Raw genomic sequence first — 18,847 nt, 5'->3', positions numbered from 1 at the left:
GGGCTTTGGGGTGGTGCTTTTCGCGCGTGTTTGGGAACCGGGGCGGGCAGCGTTTCTGAGAGCTGGCACCCTAGTCCACACACGCATCATCACCACATTCCGCTGCCTTGGCTTGGCATATTTCACGTTACCTCAACTCACTTTATCTCACCTGCCTCAAGGTAACCACAGCCCATACGGATACATCTTACCAGTCGGGTATCTCTCGGTTCATCCATCGCCTGCCTACCTCATCTTGTCTTGCACCTTTCATGCCACGCTAGGAGCTGCTGTAGCTCCCAACTCACTCCCGGCAGCTGTTGCCTCTGCGCTGCGCTGCGCTGCTTCCCGCTCAAGTTCCACCAATCCTCCTCATCTCAATCTCACTTACACACGCCTCACGCCTCTCACACCTCACACTTTGCGCCCAAGAGGGGGACCCTGCCCTGCCCTGGTCCTCCACTTCTTTCCCTCTCTCACTCTCTCACTCACACGCACACACTCACTCGCTCACTCACCCTCTATCCATACCGGCGTACACAGCACTACTGACTGTCCAGTCCTTTTTAGACCCTCCGTACGAGGGCAAACTGAGGTGTCCTCGGGTTCCGTCAGTCCAAGCTTTTTAGGCTCCCTCCCTTCCCGACGAACGAAAAAAGAAGGACGCCGGGTCCCCTCTCCCACCCCCGGCCCCATCCGTTTAGTGGAACTTCCCTCCGCCCTTGCTGCACCGTATCTTTGCCTTCCATTGCGGTCCTGCACTGCATTTTCCCAGCCGTCCACCGTCACACACACATACCTTACTTGACCTTACCTTACACACACCTCGCCTCGTGCCTGGGCTACCGCTCACTCTACCTTAGCATCCCGCCTCTCGCCTCTTTCTCTCTCTCTCACTCACTCACTCCCATTGCCTAGTCACTTTCATACACACACTCGCCCGCCCGACTCATACGGGTGCCGCCCCTCTCCCCCCCCCCCCGTCGCGAAAAAGGGAACCCACTCTTCAAAACTCCCGTTCCGTCGTGTCTCTCCTAGTTCCTCAACCTGGGGGTCTCACATCCAGAGGTACGGTACCTACTCTTCCTCACTCTCTATTTCACTCACCTCACTTTCATACCGACACACGACATAACCAATTTGGGATTTTGCGGCTTTGCGGTGGGAACTCGGCACCTGCTTGGCCCTTGTCATTGGGCAATTCGCCCGTAAACTCGCCTCTGCAGCTGTACCCCCGTCCGCTCTTCTTTCTCTCTTCTCTCCCCGTCCCGTCCTCCAAGCCGTCCCATCCCAACTCCATCACTCTCGCGTACCTTACCTACCTACCTGACCTTGCCTTACTCTCTGGTTCTTCATATTCCCTCTCACGCGCACGGCGCAAGCACATACTTGCCTGGACGGTCTTTCTTTCTCTCATCCCGTCACCCTGTCCATCCGCCCTCTACCTACTTGTGTTTGTAAGTAACCTAGGTACCTTACCTTAAGGTACGTTAAGGTACCCAAGTTCCCTTGTCTCGCCTTACTCTGCCTCTCTCCCACCTGAGGTACACCTACCTTACGCCTATTTCCTATGAGTACTCCTCCTCCCGAGTTCCGCCCCAGTTCCCAGCCAGCCCCCGTCCTGTGGCCCCGACCACGTCCCCCGTTCCCCCCCGTACAAATCCTGAGCGAAACCCCGATTCCAACCCTCCTCCTCTCCCCCCGTCTTTTCTTGGCTCTCCGGCCTCGTTCGCTCCCCCCCCTTCGATCAACAAAATCTCTCGTCCCTCTTTCGTTCGAAAGCTTGCTTGCTCCATCCCAAGCCCCAACTCTCTCGTCCCTTCTGTTACCTCAGGCATTCCTCCCTCACTTCACTGGGGCCCTGTCTGCTGGGTTGCCACCACGTCAAAAGGTGCTGCTTCGCCATGAACTAACCAACTTCTAGATTTTAGGATCCCTCTTATTACGCCCCGGGGCCCTTTGGCCTTCACACACACTTTACACCACTCCACCCAAACCACAACTCGTCTCACACACGCACCCAACCTTTTGTTTTACAGTTAATCTTACTCTTTAGAGAGAAGAAAACAAGGCCACAACGAGGAAGGGTGGAAAGAAGGAGAACAAGAGACACCTTAACCTCACGGGATCTTCCCGTCTGTTGCCCGGTGATAATTTCACCATGGCGCATGCCCAGGATTCCCAAGAGCCCCATAAACGGAAACGGGACGCAGACGACGGCGGCGCTCAGCCAGCTCACTCTGATCGCATTCCCCAGCCTCCTCCGCCTCAGTCAGGTATGTGTGGTGCGCCAGTGTGTGTGTGATCCAAGAGTCGAAGTTTCCAGCAAGAAAATCAAATCCAAAAAAAAGAGAGAGCAAGAGAGCAAACGTGTCGCGATGCGCTGAAGGAACATGAGCCGTCGATCTCATCCATCAACTGCATCTCGTCGTTGTCGTCGTCGCGCCCGGAGGCAATCGAGGTTAGACTCGCCATTGATCCCTCGCCCCGGCCTGCCTGCCAGCGCCGCCCGCACCTTGTTTTCTACCTCTTCGTTGTTTCCCCAACTTCATCTCTCCCGTCTCCATCTTCATCTCTACTCCAGCTCAGGCTTCCTCTCCATCTACATCGCGCTTGTTCCAAGCCCCTTGGCAATGCTTAATTGTCCTGTGCCATGGAATCTTGCCCCATCGGCCATACCCGCTTGCGCTGCATCTCGTCTCGTCCCATGAACTAGTACTAATTGTCAACTCAAAAAGGCAATGCATCCATCATCAATTACCTATCCAAAGCCAGTACTGGCAGACTCCAGCTCATTCAGGGAGAGCCTGACACTTTCTCGGACGTGCTTGGTTTATTAAATCAGTACGAAGGTACGGTTTCCCCCCTCTGAACTTGTGTGTACATTATGAAACTTCATGCTCAACGGTGAACAACTAGGAGTTCTCAATAGACATGAGAGTCTCGCGGCGAACTTGGGCGCCAAGCTCACCGGGCCCCGTCTTCTAAAAGCTATGGAGGGAGCTTTTGAGGGGCCCATTATCACCAATCCACCGCCTCCATATGGCGCGGCACCCGTCAGCTGGCTTGATATTGTCACATTTGCCAAAACAAATCCCGAGAAGTTCGTTCTGACCACCGGGCATGACGGCGAGCGCACATGCCAGTTCTACTTGAACGGCATTCAGACCCAGATCCTGGAAGATGACTGGCGGCTCATCATCAACGGTGCCTTGGACAGGTTCTCTGTCGTGTCTACGGCTCCCTTGGAAGAGGATGAGACGGCTGAGGTTGCGACACTGGAAATCGTGGAGCAGCGATTACAAGTTCTCATCAAGAAGGCCGATGAGATCGCCAAAAGGGCACGACAGCTCAACTACCACTTGAGCGGCCGCAGAGCCGGAATCAACTCGCGCCATGGCGGGCAGCAAGGAAGCAGCTCGGCCTTTCAGTCAGTCAACCACTCCAGAGGCCACGTTGCCCACGGAGCCGGATACGACCTGCACGCAGACCTGCTCCAGCAGTTTCTGTCATCTTCCCAAGCCTACCCCCCTCGGGTGCCCTCTAGCGCCGGCCTCGAGCAGGCTCATTCGACGGGCCAACACACACCGCCCGCGACAATTTCTCACCCGCACTCACTACCCCTACAGGGGCGCCCAGTCGTCGTACATGCGCCGCCTGTCATGCCACAGAGAGATCCGTCGTATGACCCGTCGTCGCCGCATCGGGCCATCATAACCGCAAGGATAGAAAAGTTGAACAAGGGAGATCAGATCTGGCCGCCGTGCGACCGCTGCCGCAGGCTCAAGTCGCCGTGCATCAAGCATCTGACGGCCTGCCAGGGCTGCACGAAGAAGCACGCCAAGTGCGGGTGGAAAACGATTACCGAAGAAGAGATAATCTGGCTAAATCGCGAGGCCAGCAGCAGCGCCGACGAAGCGCCGCACGTAGAACCGAGCCCGGTTCAACCGGCACCGGTGAGGAGATTACAATATGACCCGACACAGGACGACGGTCGATCCCATGACGGCCGGTCCCATGAGCCGCCGCCGCCGCAGGCGCACCCGCCAACGTCATCGTCCGCGAATCTTATGCCAGGAGGAGACTTATCTCGGCCGGCTAGCAGAGGCCAGCAGGACCATCGCCAACGGTCACCTTTAGACCCCGGATCTCGAAGCAGGACAAGCAGTTTCATGGACGTGGAGCATGAACCGCCCCCGCCGATGAACCACAAGGCGTGGATGCCGGAGCCACACCCGCACCGCGGGGAGCAGCAGCAGCAGCAGCAGCAGCATCCAAACCAATTGCCCAGCCTGAAGAATGACCATATGCTGCTCAGCCACATGGCATCGGCTGCGACTGCAGCAGCCGATGCGCGGGATGCCACTTCGACGCCCGCGAGTAGCATGGTTGGGCGATGAGCCAGCAAACGACATCATTTGCAGCAGAAGACTTATTTATCCATGGTACGGGCCGCCTTAGCAACAACGCCATACTCTCATTAAAGAGGGAATAGGAGGGGCAACAGGATTCGAAAAGAGCGTATCGGGGGTGTGTGTGCGTTTGTGTATGCAATGTGTGTAGTGCGTAAAGTGCGTATGTGCGAGTGCATTGCGAGGTGCGGCCCTGGAAACAAAAGCAAAAAATCAGACAAATTCATAATGATATAAAGTAAGCTCACTTTCATGTGCCATGTCAAACTACTTGACCGTGATGTCGGGGCTGTTTGCAATCTCAGTCAGGGTCTGGCTGGCTTACACATGTTTGTAGTTGGTGTTTGGATATCTACACATTAGGTAAGCATGGTAAGGTCCAGAGTAAGGTAGCAGGGGATAGCTTCTTTGACGAATGACAACGACTGGAAAGCCATAGGAAGCACGGGCCAAAATAAGACAGTCTGTCACAGCCGGCACGCCGGTTAAAGTGGATCGCAAAGATTGAAATCTGAGCGTGGCGCGTCGTTCGTAGGTACCTATCCAAGCACGCTAAGCAGATGGACGGGGATAAGGAAAAAAAAAAAAAGTTGCCCAGCTCCTATCCTATCTTAGATTCTCGTCCATCCATGACGAGCCGTTCCCTCATCTCCAACCTATCTCCCGCGACATGATTTCGACGTAACGGTCTCTCCCCTTCGATATCAACAACCGCCACCACTCTCTTTTACCATTTCGCCATCCGAAGTCCGTCACAAGGAATGCTAAACCTCTCTTACATCTTATAATCGACTTTGGTATTTCTGCTAGCTGAAGCTATACTGCTACAGCGGCTGGAATCGCCCTATTGCCACGCTTCTTCCTCTTCTTCTTCCTCCTCCTCTCCTCCGCCTGAATGGCTCACTCTGCCGCATCCGCCGAATTCATGTCTGCAACAGGCGACCGGTCGGCAGCGCGCCGCGCCCCGGATACGACTTCGTTCCCGACGTCCCGCGAGACGGGCGACATCATCCCCGACACAAAACAGAACCCGGCTGTGGGGGGCGAGAAGGAATCACCATTCGCAAAGTCATGGGTACATTTCGTTGCTGGAGGGTACGTCTGAAAACAAGCCTGACCTTCTCCTTCTTTCGTTCCTATGCTCCATCCATCTTCCTCACTGGTTGGAAGGAAAGGTTGAAAGGGGGTCTTTGGACAGGAAAGAAATTTTGCAAAGGGGGCAACACAGAAGAAAACTGACAAGACTTCTTCCACCATTATAGTGTCGGAGGCATGACGGCCGCAACACTCACAGCACCCCTCGACGTCCTCAAAACCCGCCTCCAATCCGACTTTTACCAAGCCCAGCTCCGCGCCTCCCATGCTGCCCGCGCCCAGGCCGTCGGCACCCTCTCCCCCTACCGCGCCGCCCTCTTCCACCTCCGCGAGACCTTCCAGATCCTGGGCTCCGTCTACAAGATTGAGGGCCCCCGCGCGCTCTTCAAGGGCCTCGGCCCGAACCTCATCGGCGTCATCCCCGCGAGGAGCATAAACTTCTACACCTACGGCAACGGCAAGCGTCTCATTGCAGAATACGGCAACGGCGGCGAGGAAGGGGCGGGCGTCCACCTCGCGGCGGGCGTGCTGGCCGGAGTGACGACGAGCACGGCGACGAACCCCATCTGGCTCGTAAAGACCCGCCTGCAGCTCGACAAGAACGTGGCGGAGAAGAGCGGCGGGATCCAACAGAGGCAGTACCGCAACAGCTGGGACTGCATCAAGCAGGTGCTGCGGACCGAGGGCGTCCGGGGCATGTACAAAGGCATGAGCGCGAGCTACCTAGGCGTGGCGGAGAGCACGCTGCAGTGGGTGCTGTACGAGAACCTCAAGAACCGGTTGGCGGCGCGCGAGGAGCGCATCGTCGCGAGCGGAAGGGAAAAGACCTTTTGGGACCAGACGGTGGATTGGATGGGGAATGCTGGTGCTGCTGGCGGCGCCAAGTTGGTCGCTGCCATTCTTGCTTACCCCCACGAGGTATGATTCCACGACGCCCCTATGACACTCACCGGGCTACACGGGATGTACTGGCTGACACTTCAAAACAGGTTGCGCGAACGAGGCTACGACAGGCGCCCCTGGCCAACGGACAACTCAAGTACACTGGCCTCTGGCAGTGCTTCCGCGTCGTCTGGATCGAGGAGGGCTTCATGGGCCTGTACGGCGGTCTGACGCCACACCTTATGCGTACCGTCCCCAGTGCGGCCATCATGTTTGGCATGTACGAGGGTATTCTGCGTCTCTTTGGCGCCTCCAGCAAGGCCAACGCGAGCTTGTAAACAAACGCTCTGCCAAGAGAAGAACATCCCACATGTGGTTTCCGACTACTTACCATCAACACCACCAACGAGGGGTCTCAGCAAACGGCGATGATCGAACCGACCGGCCAGGACTCCTCTTTGGATGTAACAATTCAATTGTACCATAATACATATACAAAACAACAACCCTCACGACCAACACGATCGACGCAAACCATCGCAGCTCTGGGGGGTAAACGGACTCAACGGATCACGGGGGAAGAGCTGTTTACTTTGACGATTCTCTTCTCAACTCCCTCCTTAACAGCCGTTCAGGAAAGCTCGGGGGGTTCTTCATGTACGATATGAGCTGGAGGCGTCATCAATCTCTAGACTTTCTTGGGTTAAAAGGACAGGACCTCCTCTTACCCCCCCTCCCCCCAAAACCGGCAGAGGGGAGGAGGCAAGCTCTTTCACGGGAGGCAGGATTGAGCCTCGCAGAATTCACCTCACTGATTTACGCTACTCTTTTGGGGAGAATAAAGGGGGGCATAAGAAGGCGTTTTGTAGGAACAGGATTGGGGAACAATTGTATAAAAAGAGTAAACAAAAACTTATACCTGCAACCAAAAGTAGGGCCCACCCCCTTTGAACAGAGGGGCGGGGGAACGTCTTCACAGAGAAGATTTACCATCTGTGTATCATAATGTACCAAAAAAAGAAAAAAGAGACATCACAACCCATGAAGACTACAGATACGTGTGTGTTATGAGCAGTGATGTGGTGTATTTACTACAATTTGAACTTGCGACGCAACAACGCCTCGAGCGAAGTTTCTACATCTGAAGAAAGACACGTTAACTGCATACCAGCACGTTATTAGCTTACTTGAGATAACTACTCCGAGTTGAATCTCTCAGATCTCGAAAGGAGGGAGGTTCGGGTCACGAAAGACTTGGCCCAGCTGACTGACATTCGCCTAGCAAGCAAGTACCCTAGAACAAACCTCTACCAGAATACAATCTGGAATCGCTCCGCTCCCAGGTACCCTAGAAAAGAAGGTACACTTTGCGCGTAGAGAAGGACCCTGGTGAAGTACCCATCTAGAGCCTTCTCTTTGCGCAGACTTTCCATACTCGGTGCAACGGCCTCTGCAGAAGTTACACCATTTGCACACATGTGTGTACACAGTCCCAGATGGTGGAGAGTATTTCGATAGTCATGATTCTCAATTTTATTTCATTTTTCGGTAACGCCAGCCCTCTCTTCCTCCCGCTATCTCATCATCATCGTCGTCCTCCTTCTCTTCCTCTTCCCGTGTCGAGGAGATAAGCAACGCTGATGCTGTCCGCCTCGGCGGGATTTCGTGCTGCTGCTCGGCGCAAACAGGGGAAAAGTAATCAAACTAGCAAAAAGAAAAAAGAGCTGGTTTGGGGGTTGATGTCGAAACGTCGTCAAAGAACTCAAAATAAACACTATGAAGAGGCAAGAGCTGAAGAAAAAACACTGCGCAACTGATCGCTTTGGAAGGTCATCCCATTCATCCTGCCCCCTGCCCCCAACCATCATGAAGTAGACCTTTCTTTCCCCTTTTCCTGTTCAATTTGTCCAAACCGACGCCCAGGTTTCAAACAACCTAGGTTGTACAAGAGGGGTTCATTCGTAAGAGATGGAGCTCTTTGCAGTCAGCCCTTCTTCGAGCTGCGTGTCGATGCGATGGTGCTTGGGTGGCCTTTTGCGCAGTTTATTCGGTGCTCGCGAAACAGACGAGGAGAAGCTGATGCGGAGCTTCAGTCACCACGCATTGCGGTCCCAGTTAGGGTCTATGGAATTGCGTCAGTTCACGTTCTCCATGCCTCGGGTATCGTGGCAATCCTCGCCCCAGTAGCCAAGCGCAGCACCAAGGATGGTGCTCAAAAACGACAAGTAAGAAATCGCCCCTCACCTTGAACGAAAGCCGCCAAGACCTTGCTGCCCGTCTGCAGAAGCGGGTGTCCGACAACGATGCGCAAGAACTTTTCGAGACCCGCGCGGCGGCCTTCGATTACGTCGTCGCTGAAGCGGTTCGTGAACACCTTGCCGGGAAGGGGAGGGATGGTGACGCGGGCGCTCTCGCGCTCGAGGATGTCGCGGAAGTACTCAAAGTCGGAGTAGCGGCGGCGCACGCTCGAGGCGCGGAGCTTGAAGGCGGGGATGTTTGTGCGGCAGACGATCTCGTAGTCGGTGTACATACTGCGGCCCATGCCGTGGGTTCGGGGGTTGCGGACCTAGAGGGGGGTTGTTAGATTGTGAACTGAATCCCTTACTTCGGGCGCATGAGAGCATGGGCAGGCAGGCAGGCTGTTGAGGGGGGACGAAGGGCATGCGGGACTGTCCTGACAGGCTAGAGGGGACGGGGGTCGCGCTGCTGTCGTGGAAGCTTGCTGGACGTTTCTCACCTCGATCTCAAGGAAATTCTCTGGCGGGCCGTAGATTTCGTCAAAAGACTGTTGTCGGTTATCCGGCATTGCCTGCATGATGGGCCGGTGGAAGCGCGGCGAGGCCTGGCTGCCTGCTTGTGATCCGGTCGGGGAGGTGGGAGAGGTGGGCTCAGCGCTGGGAGCGCGAGCGGCGTTCTGGCTTCCGGAATCCGTTTTGGCGACTTGTCCTCGGCGGGAAGAGGGATAGATAGAGTGGTGGTCGGCGAAGCGGTGGTTGTTTCTCACGTTGTTCGCGCAAGGGATGGGCGGGGGAAGGGCGTGGAGTCTGTCGTCGAGGTATGCGCAGGCGCGATATCGGGTTCGGTGGGAACGATTGTTCTTCTGTGCTGGCTGCTGTTCGGGATCCCCTGTTCCCTCTATTTCTCTTTGGCAGTTGTCTGCTACGAATCGATGAGACTCGTTCTTTGGTGTTGCGTGACTGAGTCCTTGATTCTGGGCCGAGGCGATGTGAGGTTGGCTGTTCGTTATGGGAAAAAATGTCGAGGTGGGAGGGAGGTGGGGGAATCCAATCGGGTGCGAAGTGCGGCCGATTACGACAAAAAAAGGGTGGCAGCAAGCAAGCAAGCAAGCAAGCAAGCAAGCAAGCAAGCAAGTGGTGCAGTGTGGTTTACCTGGGTGCCTGTTACTGTAGCTGCCCGGTGAATTGCGGGGGGACAATATGACGAACGCCAATCCCGGCCGCTGCCGCAACAGACCGAATCGCTTGATTATTGGGAGGAGGCTGAGCCGATGCGCCGTCTGAGGGTACGAGGTGAGGGGACACTTCCTCGTAACTGTGACCGGCAGCGCTACCCAATTGAGCAGGTGGGGGGCGCTTTGTGGACCGGGAGGCATTTCTGGAGCCGTTCCCAAATAACTAGTTGTAAACCACTTTCAGTTTGGCTAACCGGGTCTTAGTATCAAGGCAATGTACGTAGAACCGGGTTGTTGGGTAATTGGACTTCTGCATCTCCTTCTTCGCATTATACATAAGACTGCGTCAGTTCCAACCAGATCTTTAGCTGCTGTTGGAATTAAGGTTGGATTTGTATTGCTAAAAAGGATGTCTTTACCCCATTCAGCAGAACCCCAACTTTTTGGAAGTACCATTATCCTGCAGGTCGCCCGCGTTGTATCTTGGCCTCATGTCCCTTATGCCTCAACTCCCTGATGCTGGCATATAATACAATTATTGGCCACCAGCAGGTGCAGTGCGCATGTTGGGCCAGTTCTGAGGCACCTACTCACGTCTCATGGCTAGTAGACCTCGACCAGTTCAGAATCCCAGCGTCTGTGTCAAACTACTCGCCGCAGTAGACGCGATAGACTGGTTGAAAAGTGATAGGATGATGCTGGGGCGCTATGAGTCCTCTGAAAACAAGCAACCAGTAAACGCCGAGTTCTCACCTCCAAGCCATCCCTCTATTCGTGTCTGTACACAGGCTCTGCCAAGATCCCAGAGCCCGACTCTGAAGACTTCTGCCTCAGCTTCCTCCTCCAGCCGAAGCTGTGTGCGGCGCCATGTCATGCCCGAAGTGCTCAAGACCTCGGACGTCGGCATCTAATACGTGCATCTTGGCCGATCAATCCGGCTATCGTTGGCTCGTAACCGCCTATTTCTTGTCCGCAAATCTCTGGTGAATAGCGCGGATCTGCTCCTCGACGTTCAGGTTATGTAGGTGGTTAATGTGAGCCTGACTCTTGCCCTCGGGGTTACCATCGAAGCTGTGAATCGTAGCCTTCTTGCGCCGGGCAGCCTCTTCTTCTGATAGGGGTTGACCGGTGACACCGTCGAAGACGTCGCTTCTCTGACTTGCTAGACGCTTCAAGTTGTTTGCGACATCTGCCGTGGACAAGTTGGTCGTGGAGTATCTTGCCTCTGCCTTTGCCTTTTGGTCTTTCCATTGAGGGTCCAGCAGCTCAACTACAGAAATTGTTAGCAATATTCAACGTTCATTTTGGAAGGCGGGTATCAAGCTCACTCCTCATGTGATCCTGCAGCTCATCCATGGGAATTTGCTGTTTGCAATTCGGGCACAGCGCCATCTGGACACTCTGTTTGTTGGCCGCTCGTTGGAGTGCTCGGGGCACGTAGTTCTCTTTGATCTTCATCGGAGCAGTTCCACCACGTGCTTCAGCGCGTGCCTGTTGTTCTCTGGCACGTGCCTCTGTCCTCTCCTGGATTCTCCGCTCTTCCTCCTCCTCTTCTGCCGATCGTCGCGGCATGCTGTCCGGATAACCTTGGAAGCCTGCTGGTGCTTGCACCTGGAACTGCTGCTGAGGCGCATAGCCAGTGTGGACTGGCAATGTCTGGGAGGTCTGAGGGTAGGCATTGTACGACGTATCCTCGTCGGGCATGGCTTCCTCAATGCGAAGGTTAGTTAATGATGCCTTGTTTCGCTCTTCAAGGGAAGCGTATTGCAATTCAGAAAGATTTGTCGGAGGCGGCAGGTTCGCAGACTCGTCGGCATCAGTGAAGACAATAGTCTCGACAACCACAAAGTCGTTCCAGTCGATACGAGCAAATTCGAGCTTCTTTTTCTCGTCTTCCTCCTCTTTCTTCACCTTCTCAACCTCCTGGAACTTTGAGTATTCGGCACGTTGCTTTGCGCGGCTCAGGACATGGTACTTGTCGTCGATGTTTTGCTGTATATGGCTGATCCGCTCTTGCTCAATCTTGCCGCCTTCACCACCCAAGCCGCTGGCCCTCAATAACGCTGTGTACTGGTCGACCTGATGTTGGAAAAAGTTGTGGAACGTGTGGTTCGGGATAAGGAACTGAAACTGCGGGTTTCCGGCCTCGCGTTGGGCAAGCTGGGTCATGAACTGTCGACCGTTCTTCGCGACAAATAGGGCGGTCAATCGAATGACCTCGAGATCTTTCTGGTTGATGCGCGGCATACGAGCCGAAAACTGGAAATCGGGAGGCTTGGGCGGGCCTTGGGGCTTCTCTTCGACGGGTGCTGCTGCTTCGTTGGCGCGTCCAGCGGCGATGGCGGTGCCGCGGCCGGCCTTGATCTCATCAAGACGCCACTGGTAGAATGCATGATATGCGTCGGTATTGTTGAGGAAACTGAACTTCGGATTGGAGCGCTCCTTTTCGCGAATTCTGTCTTCGAAGATGAGACCGTTTCGCGCGACGTAACCTGCCGTTTTTTCGAGAACATTGCGAATCTCGCGAGGCGGCAAAACAACACCGGTAGGAGGCTTGAGTTCGTCTAATACGGCGGCGGCGTCGCCGTTGGTCGCAGTCGAGGCCATGTTGTGTGGGGGAAGGGCGCGCGCAGATCGGGTTGATGTCGTCAGGATGCGGCGCGTGGAGCTGGGTAGAAGTCGAGACGAAGGTAAAGCTCACAAGCCGCGTTCGTTCACTTTTTTCGCAGGTTCCCAGGCAACCTAGACCCGGACCGGCTGGCACGTATCTTAGTCAGCTGATGTTTAGGAGGAAGTAGTGCACGGGCCACAATGGTTTCCACATTGCATTTGGTGATCTTCAGTCTCGCAAATAACCTCAGGTGGAAGGTGGTTTACCTTGATACCAACCTACCTTACCTACATAGTCAACAATTTTGCTCGATATTGTCACCAAGGCCCAAGGCGTGGCGGGGAATCTTCTCGTTTGAATTGCTCCGCTCCCATGGGTCGCGAGCTCGAGTCTCGTGAAAAATCACTAGCATTGTTATATCTGAGGAACAGGATGGAAATGCTGTCCAGTGATTTTCGTAGGCCCGCCCCCCTCCCGTAGGCCCCCCGAGAGGGGAGCCGAGCTTTTGCACCTTTTTTTTTCTCCAAGTGATCATGTAGAATATTTTGTTTGTCTTCTTCTTTTTAGTTTGAACCTTGAATTAAGCATAATAATTGCAATATTTCTACGCAGATTGGTCACTTATCGTAGTTTATGAATGACACTGGGGGTCAAGCTGCACAACCTAATTGATACAGAGATGTATGTGTAAGTAAGTCAGTTGGTGTTTTGAGCGCCGACGAGTTTCCCTCACTTACACCACATTGGTGCGTTTTTCACTTTTTCCGACGTTCTGACCATTCAAAAGTTGATTGATTCCTCTTTCACTAATCGAATTCGATGATCTTGAGTAGGTCCTGGGCCAATCATTATTGCTGGTTCCGGCGGCTGTCTCAAAGCGGGAAGTAAGGGATTGAGATCAGACGCGGATGTCTAAGAATGAAGGGAGGCCGTTGTGGTTACATTCCGATACCCAACTTCCACCTGCCCACATGCCTTTGCGAGGCATGGAACAGCCACTCAACGCGTGTTGCTCACTGCCCAGCCCTTTGAGGCTCGAGCAAGATGGCGTTGGTGGAGTTGCCACGAGGCTGGCCGGGTGCTCACCAGAGGCAGGAAAATGGGGGCCAATTCGATGTATGAACCCCGTCTTCGATGCGTAGCACCACTGAGATGGAAATAGACTGTGGAGCCAGTTGGTGCAGTTGAGAAGGATAGGCCCAGGTGATGTTGTGTGAGGTAGAGTTGCCTTACGTACGCCGTCTCTTTTTCAGCCGCATTGTACCGGTGCACAGGCCAGCATCCATCAATAGTGGACATGGAGGGCATGGATGGGGTCCAACGCGCCAGTGCGCCTGGGCGGATGAGAAGCTGAACTCTGTCGGTTGGGGTAGGTATTGTGGCCGGGCGCACCTCAGAGAGAACAATGGGCAGCCACAGCACGTCTCCCGCCGTCTACCTTTGGCGCTAGAGGAGCACGGGTACGCGGCCGGAGCTAAGATAACGCAGCTCCAAGGCAGGTACTCCAAGATATTGGACGAGCTAAAAATTATTTATCTGTAAGGTACGTGTAGCTCGTGTTGAGGACACTTGTCCAGTCACAACGATGACTTCTTGTACATTGGGTCGAGGACAAGGTCAATGGAGTGTTGAGATCTTCCAATTGTGTGGGAGAAGCATCTGGACAATGTGATATATAAGTAGTTGGGGTCCGGGGCTATGCTACCACCTCACATGCTGGCTGACAATCACTCGGTACCACCGTGAAGCGCGTAAAGTGCTTCTTGCCTCAGACTGGAAAACATCCAGAGGTACCCCCTGGCACATCGGTGGGGTGTGAGATGGTCCAAATATACGCGTCCACAGGTCCCCCCCTTACCCGAGCTTTTTAGGGACCACATTCACACTTGAGTAGCACCTTGGGGAATTTCTCGTAGACTGCCTTGCCGACCTTCATAGTTCTGTAGCTTGACAAGGTCATGTAGTAGTAGAAGGCGGGCAATGAAGGGACAGAAGGAGGGGTGTCTGCACTGCATGTCTTCATGTTTAATGAGGAAGACACTGCCTACTGTCTACTGTCTAGGGGAACTACCCGGCCATGGGGAATCGTGGGAAGGGGGCGTGGATGGACTCAAGGGGGGAGGGGGGATCACTGGATGGAGCCAGGCAGGTCCCAGGTAGGCCCTAGCTTCGACCAATTGCTGGCTGTCAAACCACATGGGATGAGGCCACTTAAGCTACAACTCCGACCCTGACCCCCTTATCCTCCCTTCCAGCCTGGCCTCCCCCCCAGCTGTCATCAGTTTCCGCGGTCTAAACTTTCCGCCAGGCAGTAAACCCAGATTCTACCTTAACAGCACTCTGCCTTATTCTCTACGGATACCTGCCCCTGCTCCCTTTTTCTTCCATCTACTCCAACCGGGAAGAAAAGGCATCCTCCTTTTTTTTCTTCTTGTTCCATTGAGGGCATTCTTCTACCGAGCCCGTCATTCACCTTTGCTAAATGACGGCCTTTTAATCCACCTCTTCCCTTCTCGACTTTCGTTGATCCCTTTTCCCACCACTCTGCCACTCGACCGACGCGAGAAAACCTCGCGTACCATTCTCACCTTCCTAGGTGCTGACGACCGCTTTCCGCTCTCGTCGTCCACGTCGCCTGCTACCAAGTCGTAGCCGCCCTCGACGTTGAGTGGACGACATTCGCAACCGCCCCGAATATCCCGACTATCTCCCCCGAATCGTTACCCCTTCTGCGACCATGGCTGCCACCAAGCCAGTCCGCTCCCCGAGCCCCAAGCTCGAGAAGCAGGCCAACGGGGTCAATGGCATCAATGGCAACGGCAACGGCTATAGCAAACTCCCTGTCCAGCGCGAACCGAGCTACAAGTCCGACGGTGTTGAAGATAACGATGTCTTTCTCCTGCCTGTTTCCGATTACCAGATTATGCTCGGCTTGACCATCCTTTCCGCCATCGTTCGCCTGTTCCGAATCTACCAGCCCACCAGTGTCGTATTTGACGAGGTCCAGTAAGCACACAGAAACCCCCTTGCCTCCCCTCCCGTGCGCATCGTCGCTGACATCCTCGCCTACAGTTTCGGTGGCTTCGCTTCGAAATACATCAAGGGCAAATTCTTCATGGATGTTCACCCTCCTCTGGCCAAGATGCTCATCGCTCTCACCGGTTGGTTGGCTGGCTTTAACGGCGACTTCGACTTCAAGGACATTGGCAAGGACTACCTCGAGCCCGGCGTTCCCTACGTCGCCATGCGCATGTTCCCGGCCATTTGCGGTATCCTACTCGCCCCTCTCATGTTCCTGACTCTCAAGACCACCGGATGCCGCACCACTACGGCTCTGATGGGCTCTAGTCTGATTATCTTCGGTAAGAACAAAGTGCCTCGCCAATCACCTACGAATCACTCACTAACGCTCTCTACAGAGAACGGTCTTCTTACCCAAGCTCGTCTCATTCTCCTCGACTCTCCCCTTATGGTTGCGACCGCCTTCACCGCCCTCTCCTTCCAGTCTTTCACGAACCAGCATGAACAAGGGCCCGAGAAGGCTTTCCAGTTGAGCTGGTGGTTCTGGCTTTTGATGACTGGCCTTGGTCTGGGTACGACTGTCAGCATCAAATGGGTTGGTTTGTTCACCATTGCCTGGGTTGGAAGCTTGACCCTCGTCCAGCTCTGGGTTCTCCTCGGAGACACCAAGAACGTAACGCCGCGCATCTGGGCCAAGCACTTCATGGCTCGCGCCTTCGCCCTCGTTATCATCCCTGTCGGCTTCTACATGGCCATGTTTGCCATCCACTTCCTTTGCCTGGTCAACCCTGGCGACGGCGATGGCTTCATGAGCTCCGAGTTCCAGTCTACTCTCAACTCCAAGGGTATGCAAGATGTGGCCGCCGACGTCGCCTTTGGTAGCCGTGTCAGCATCAGACACGCCAACACACAGGGAGGCTACCTGCACTCTCACCCCCTCATGTACCCCACCGGTAGCAAGCAGCAGCAGATCACTCTCTACCCCCACAAGGATGAGAACAACCTCTGGCTCCTCGAGAACCAGACCCAGCCTCTTGGAATCAACGGCGAGCAGATCAACGGAACTCAGGCCTGGGACAACCTTCCCGAGCCTGTCTTTATCAAGGATGGCGATGTCGTTCGCCTTTACCACACTCCCACGTTCCGTCGCCTTCACTCCCACGACGTCAGACCCCCTGTGACGGAGGCTGATTGGCAGAACGAGGTGTCCGCTTACGGCTATGAGGGCTTCGAGGGCGACGCCAACGACTTGTTCAAGATTGAGATCATCAAGAAGCAGTCCCTCAGCTCCGCTTCCAGAGAGCGTCTTCGCACGATCGAGACCAAGTTCAGATTGGTTCACATCATGACTGGCTGTGTCCTCTTCTCGCACAAGGTGAAGCTCCCTGAGTGGGCCTCTGAGCAACAGGAGGTCACTTGCGCGAAGGGAGGCACCCTTCCCAACAGTCTCTGGTATGTCGAATACAATGAACACCCTCAACTGATCGGCGACAACGTCGAGAAGGTCAACTACCGTCACCCCGGCTTCTTTGGCAAGTTCTGGGAGCTTCAAAAGGTCATGTGGAAGACCAACGCTGGCTTGGTCGAATCTCACGCCTGGGATTCTCGTCCTGACTCGTGGCCCTTCCTCAAGCGCGGTATCAACTTCTGGGGCAAGGATCACCGCCAGATTTACCTCATGGGCAACCCCATCGTGTGGTGGAGCTCTACTCTTGCTGTCGTCGTTTACGTTCTCTTCAAGGGCATTGCAACTCTCCGTTGGCAGCGCAGCTGCAACGATTACTCCAACACTACGTTCAAGCGATTCGACTACGAAATCGGCACTGCGGTTCTGGGCTGGGCGTTCCACTACTTCCCCTTCTACCTGATGGACCGTCAGCTGTTCCTGCACCACTACTTCCCGGCCCTCTACTTTGCAGTCATGGCGTTCTGCTCGATTTTTGACTTCGCCACTGCTCGGGTCTCGCTCGCTGGTATCCGCAAGAACCCTGCCATCAACCGCGTTAGTGCCGTTGCCTTCTTGGCGCTCACGATCGTTGCCTTCGTTCTCTTCTCTCCTTTGGCCTACGGTAACGCCTGGACCAAGGCAGAGTGCAGCCGGCTCAAGGTCGTCGGCACATGGGATTTCGACTGCAACAACTTCTTTGATGACGTAAGTAATACTACTGCTTTTATTCCGAGTAGAGGGGTGCCAGATAGAGGACTGTAATGCCTGCGTTGAGGGTTATCTCAGGTCAGGCGGAATCGGTGTTGAGAACTGGTTGATAGCCAAATGAAACGAGATTCGGCAAATCACCTTGTGCAGGGCTTGTGAATTTGATGGAATGAGGCTGACATTACTTTCTGGCGTTACAGTACTCTCAATACACTGAGCTCCTCACTCGCACTTCCGCCGCTGTTGGAGCCACGCCGACACCTATCAAGTCTGAGGTTCCTGCCGCTCCTGCAGGCGGGCAAGTCGGTCAGATCCCCATTGGCGAGGCCCAGAAGGAGCAGGCGGAACCGGCCGTCTCGGGAGCCCCAGGCCAGAAGGTTCTGTCCCGCGAAGAGAAGGTTGAGTACCGGGACCAGGACGGCAACCTCCTCGACGAGGAACAGGTGAAGGCCTTGGAGGGCAAGGTTGAGTTCAAGACGAAATACGAGACGCGGACACGCGTCGTCGACGCCAGTGGAAACGAGGTTCAGATGCCTGAGGGTGGTTGGCCCCAAGAGCAAAACGTCGCCCCTCCTCACCCCGATGTTCAAGGCGTCGATCAAGAGACCAAGTCCAAGGCCGACGACTCAGCCGCCGCGCCTAAGGTCGCCGAGAGCGTCCAGGGCCAGAGAGAGGCCGAGCAGAAGAAGGCCAAGCCCGCAAGCGATGGCGGCAAGGAGGCTACTGCTCAGGAAGAGCTCTGAATTGTCTAATAGGGGATGAAACTCTGGGCTGGGTTGTAATGGCATGCCCTGGAGTGTGTGCAACCCGATGGGGGGAAGTTGATCAAGTCATCTTTGATCTCACCATTTTCTCTCCACGTCGAATTCGCCCATTGTATACCAAGCCATGACTAGGGGGGGTGGAATGAGCAGGGCGGGATGGGGGCCGACAAGGTCCAAAACTTTTCATTTGTTGTTGTAAGATTCAAAAAAGAAATGACATGTCCACTAAAACACTGCTCCCGTGTAATTTGTGATTTGTGACCCATTCCCCATCATAACCCGTCTTGTTCAGCAGTAGTCGTCACACACAGGCTTGAACACAGGAGGACAAGATTCATAATTTTACTTCGTGCAAAATGGACAGGTTTGAGGGTTCATCCAATGCTCGAGGCATTGTCATCTTTGGCATTAATACGAAGGCATTACGATGCAGTAACCTTTTGTCTCTGTGATCTCCCCATCCTCCTTATCCCTGTTGTTTGTCTAGCAACTGTGCCTTGCTTGATTCAGCTTCAC

General features: G+C 54.6%; 5 protein-coding genes across 5 annotated transcripts; 3 read left to right on the top strand and 2 right to left on the bottom strand.

Moving 5' to 3' along the window:
* Positions 1-2,140: 2,140 nt before the first annotated feature.
* BDP55DRAFT_559354 (uncharacterized protein) lies at positions 2,141-4,379 on the top strand (the record flags this gene model as incomplete). The annotated part of the gene is made up of 3 exons (XM_060569895.1): positions 2,141-2,255; positions 2,718-2,831; positions 2,899-4,379. The coding sequence occupies 3 exons, from the start codon at positions 2,141-2,143 to the stop codon at positions 4,377-4,379; spliced, it is 1,710 nt and encodes a 569-aa protein (XP_060425932.1).
* A 907-nt stretch (positions 4,380-5,286) lies between these two features.
* On the top strand, positions 5,287-6,706 carry BDP55DRAFT_696464 (mitochondrial carrier domain-containing protein; the record flags this gene model as incomplete). The annotated part of the gene is made up of 3 exons (XM_060577578.1): positions 5,287-5,486; positions 5,654-6,404; positions 6,476-6,706. The coding sequence occupies 3 exons, from the start codon at positions 5,287-5,289 to the stop codon at positions 6,704-6,706; spliced, it is 1,182 nt and encodes a 393-aa protein (XP_060425931.1).
* Positions 6,707-8,461: 1,755 nt separating this feature from the next.
* Positions 8,462-9,183, bottom strand: BDP55DRAFT_731821 (PX domain-containing protein; the record flags this gene model as incomplete). Its single annotated transcript, XM_060579866.1, has 3 exons — positions 8,462-8,490; positions 8,613-8,934; positions 9,106-9,183. The coding sequence occupies 3 exons, from the start codon at positions 9,181-9,183 to the stop codon at positions 8,462-8,464; spliced, it is 429 nt and encodes a 142-aa protein (XP_060425930.1).
* Positions 9,184-10,739: 1,556 nt separating this feature from the next.
* BDP55DRAFT_731820 (Pre-mRNA splicing factor PRP21 like protein-domain-containing protein) lies at positions 10,740-12,387 on the bottom strand (the record flags this gene model as incomplete). Its single annotated transcript, XM_060579865.1, has 2 exons — positions 10,740-11,050; positions 11,109-12,387. The coding sequence occupies 2 exons, from the start codon at positions 12,385-12,387 to the stop codon at positions 10,740-10,742; spliced, it is 1,590 nt and encodes a 529-aa protein (XP_060425929.1).
* Positions 12,388-14,657: 2,270 nt separating this feature from the next.
* Positions 14,658-18,566, top strand: BDP55DRAFT_674521 (dolichyl-phosphate-mannose-protein mannosyltransferase). The gene is made up of 4 exons (XM_060575671.1): positions 14,658-15,397; positions 15,464-15,753; positions 15,811-17,564; positions 17,768-18,566. The coding sequence occupies exons 1-4, from the start codon at positions 15,129-15,131 to the stop codon at positions 18,308-18,310; spliced, it is 2,856 nt and encodes a 951-aa protein (XP_060425928.1). The 5' UTR covers positions 14,658-15,128; the 3' UTR covers positions 18,311-18,566.
* The last annotated feature ends 281 nt before the right edge of the window (positions 18,567-18,847 follow it).

The sequence above is a fragment of the Colletotrichum godetiae genome (genome assembly GCF_030913485.1).
Source record: "Colletotrichum godetiae strain CBS 193.32 chromosome Unknown BDP55scaffold_42, whole genome shotgun sequence".
Lineage (NCBI taxonomy): Eukaryota > Fungi > Ascomycota > Sordariomycetes > Glomerellales > Glomerellaceae > Colletotrichum > Colletotrichum godetiae.
This window is presented reverse-complemented; position numbering and strand designations above follow the sequence as displayed.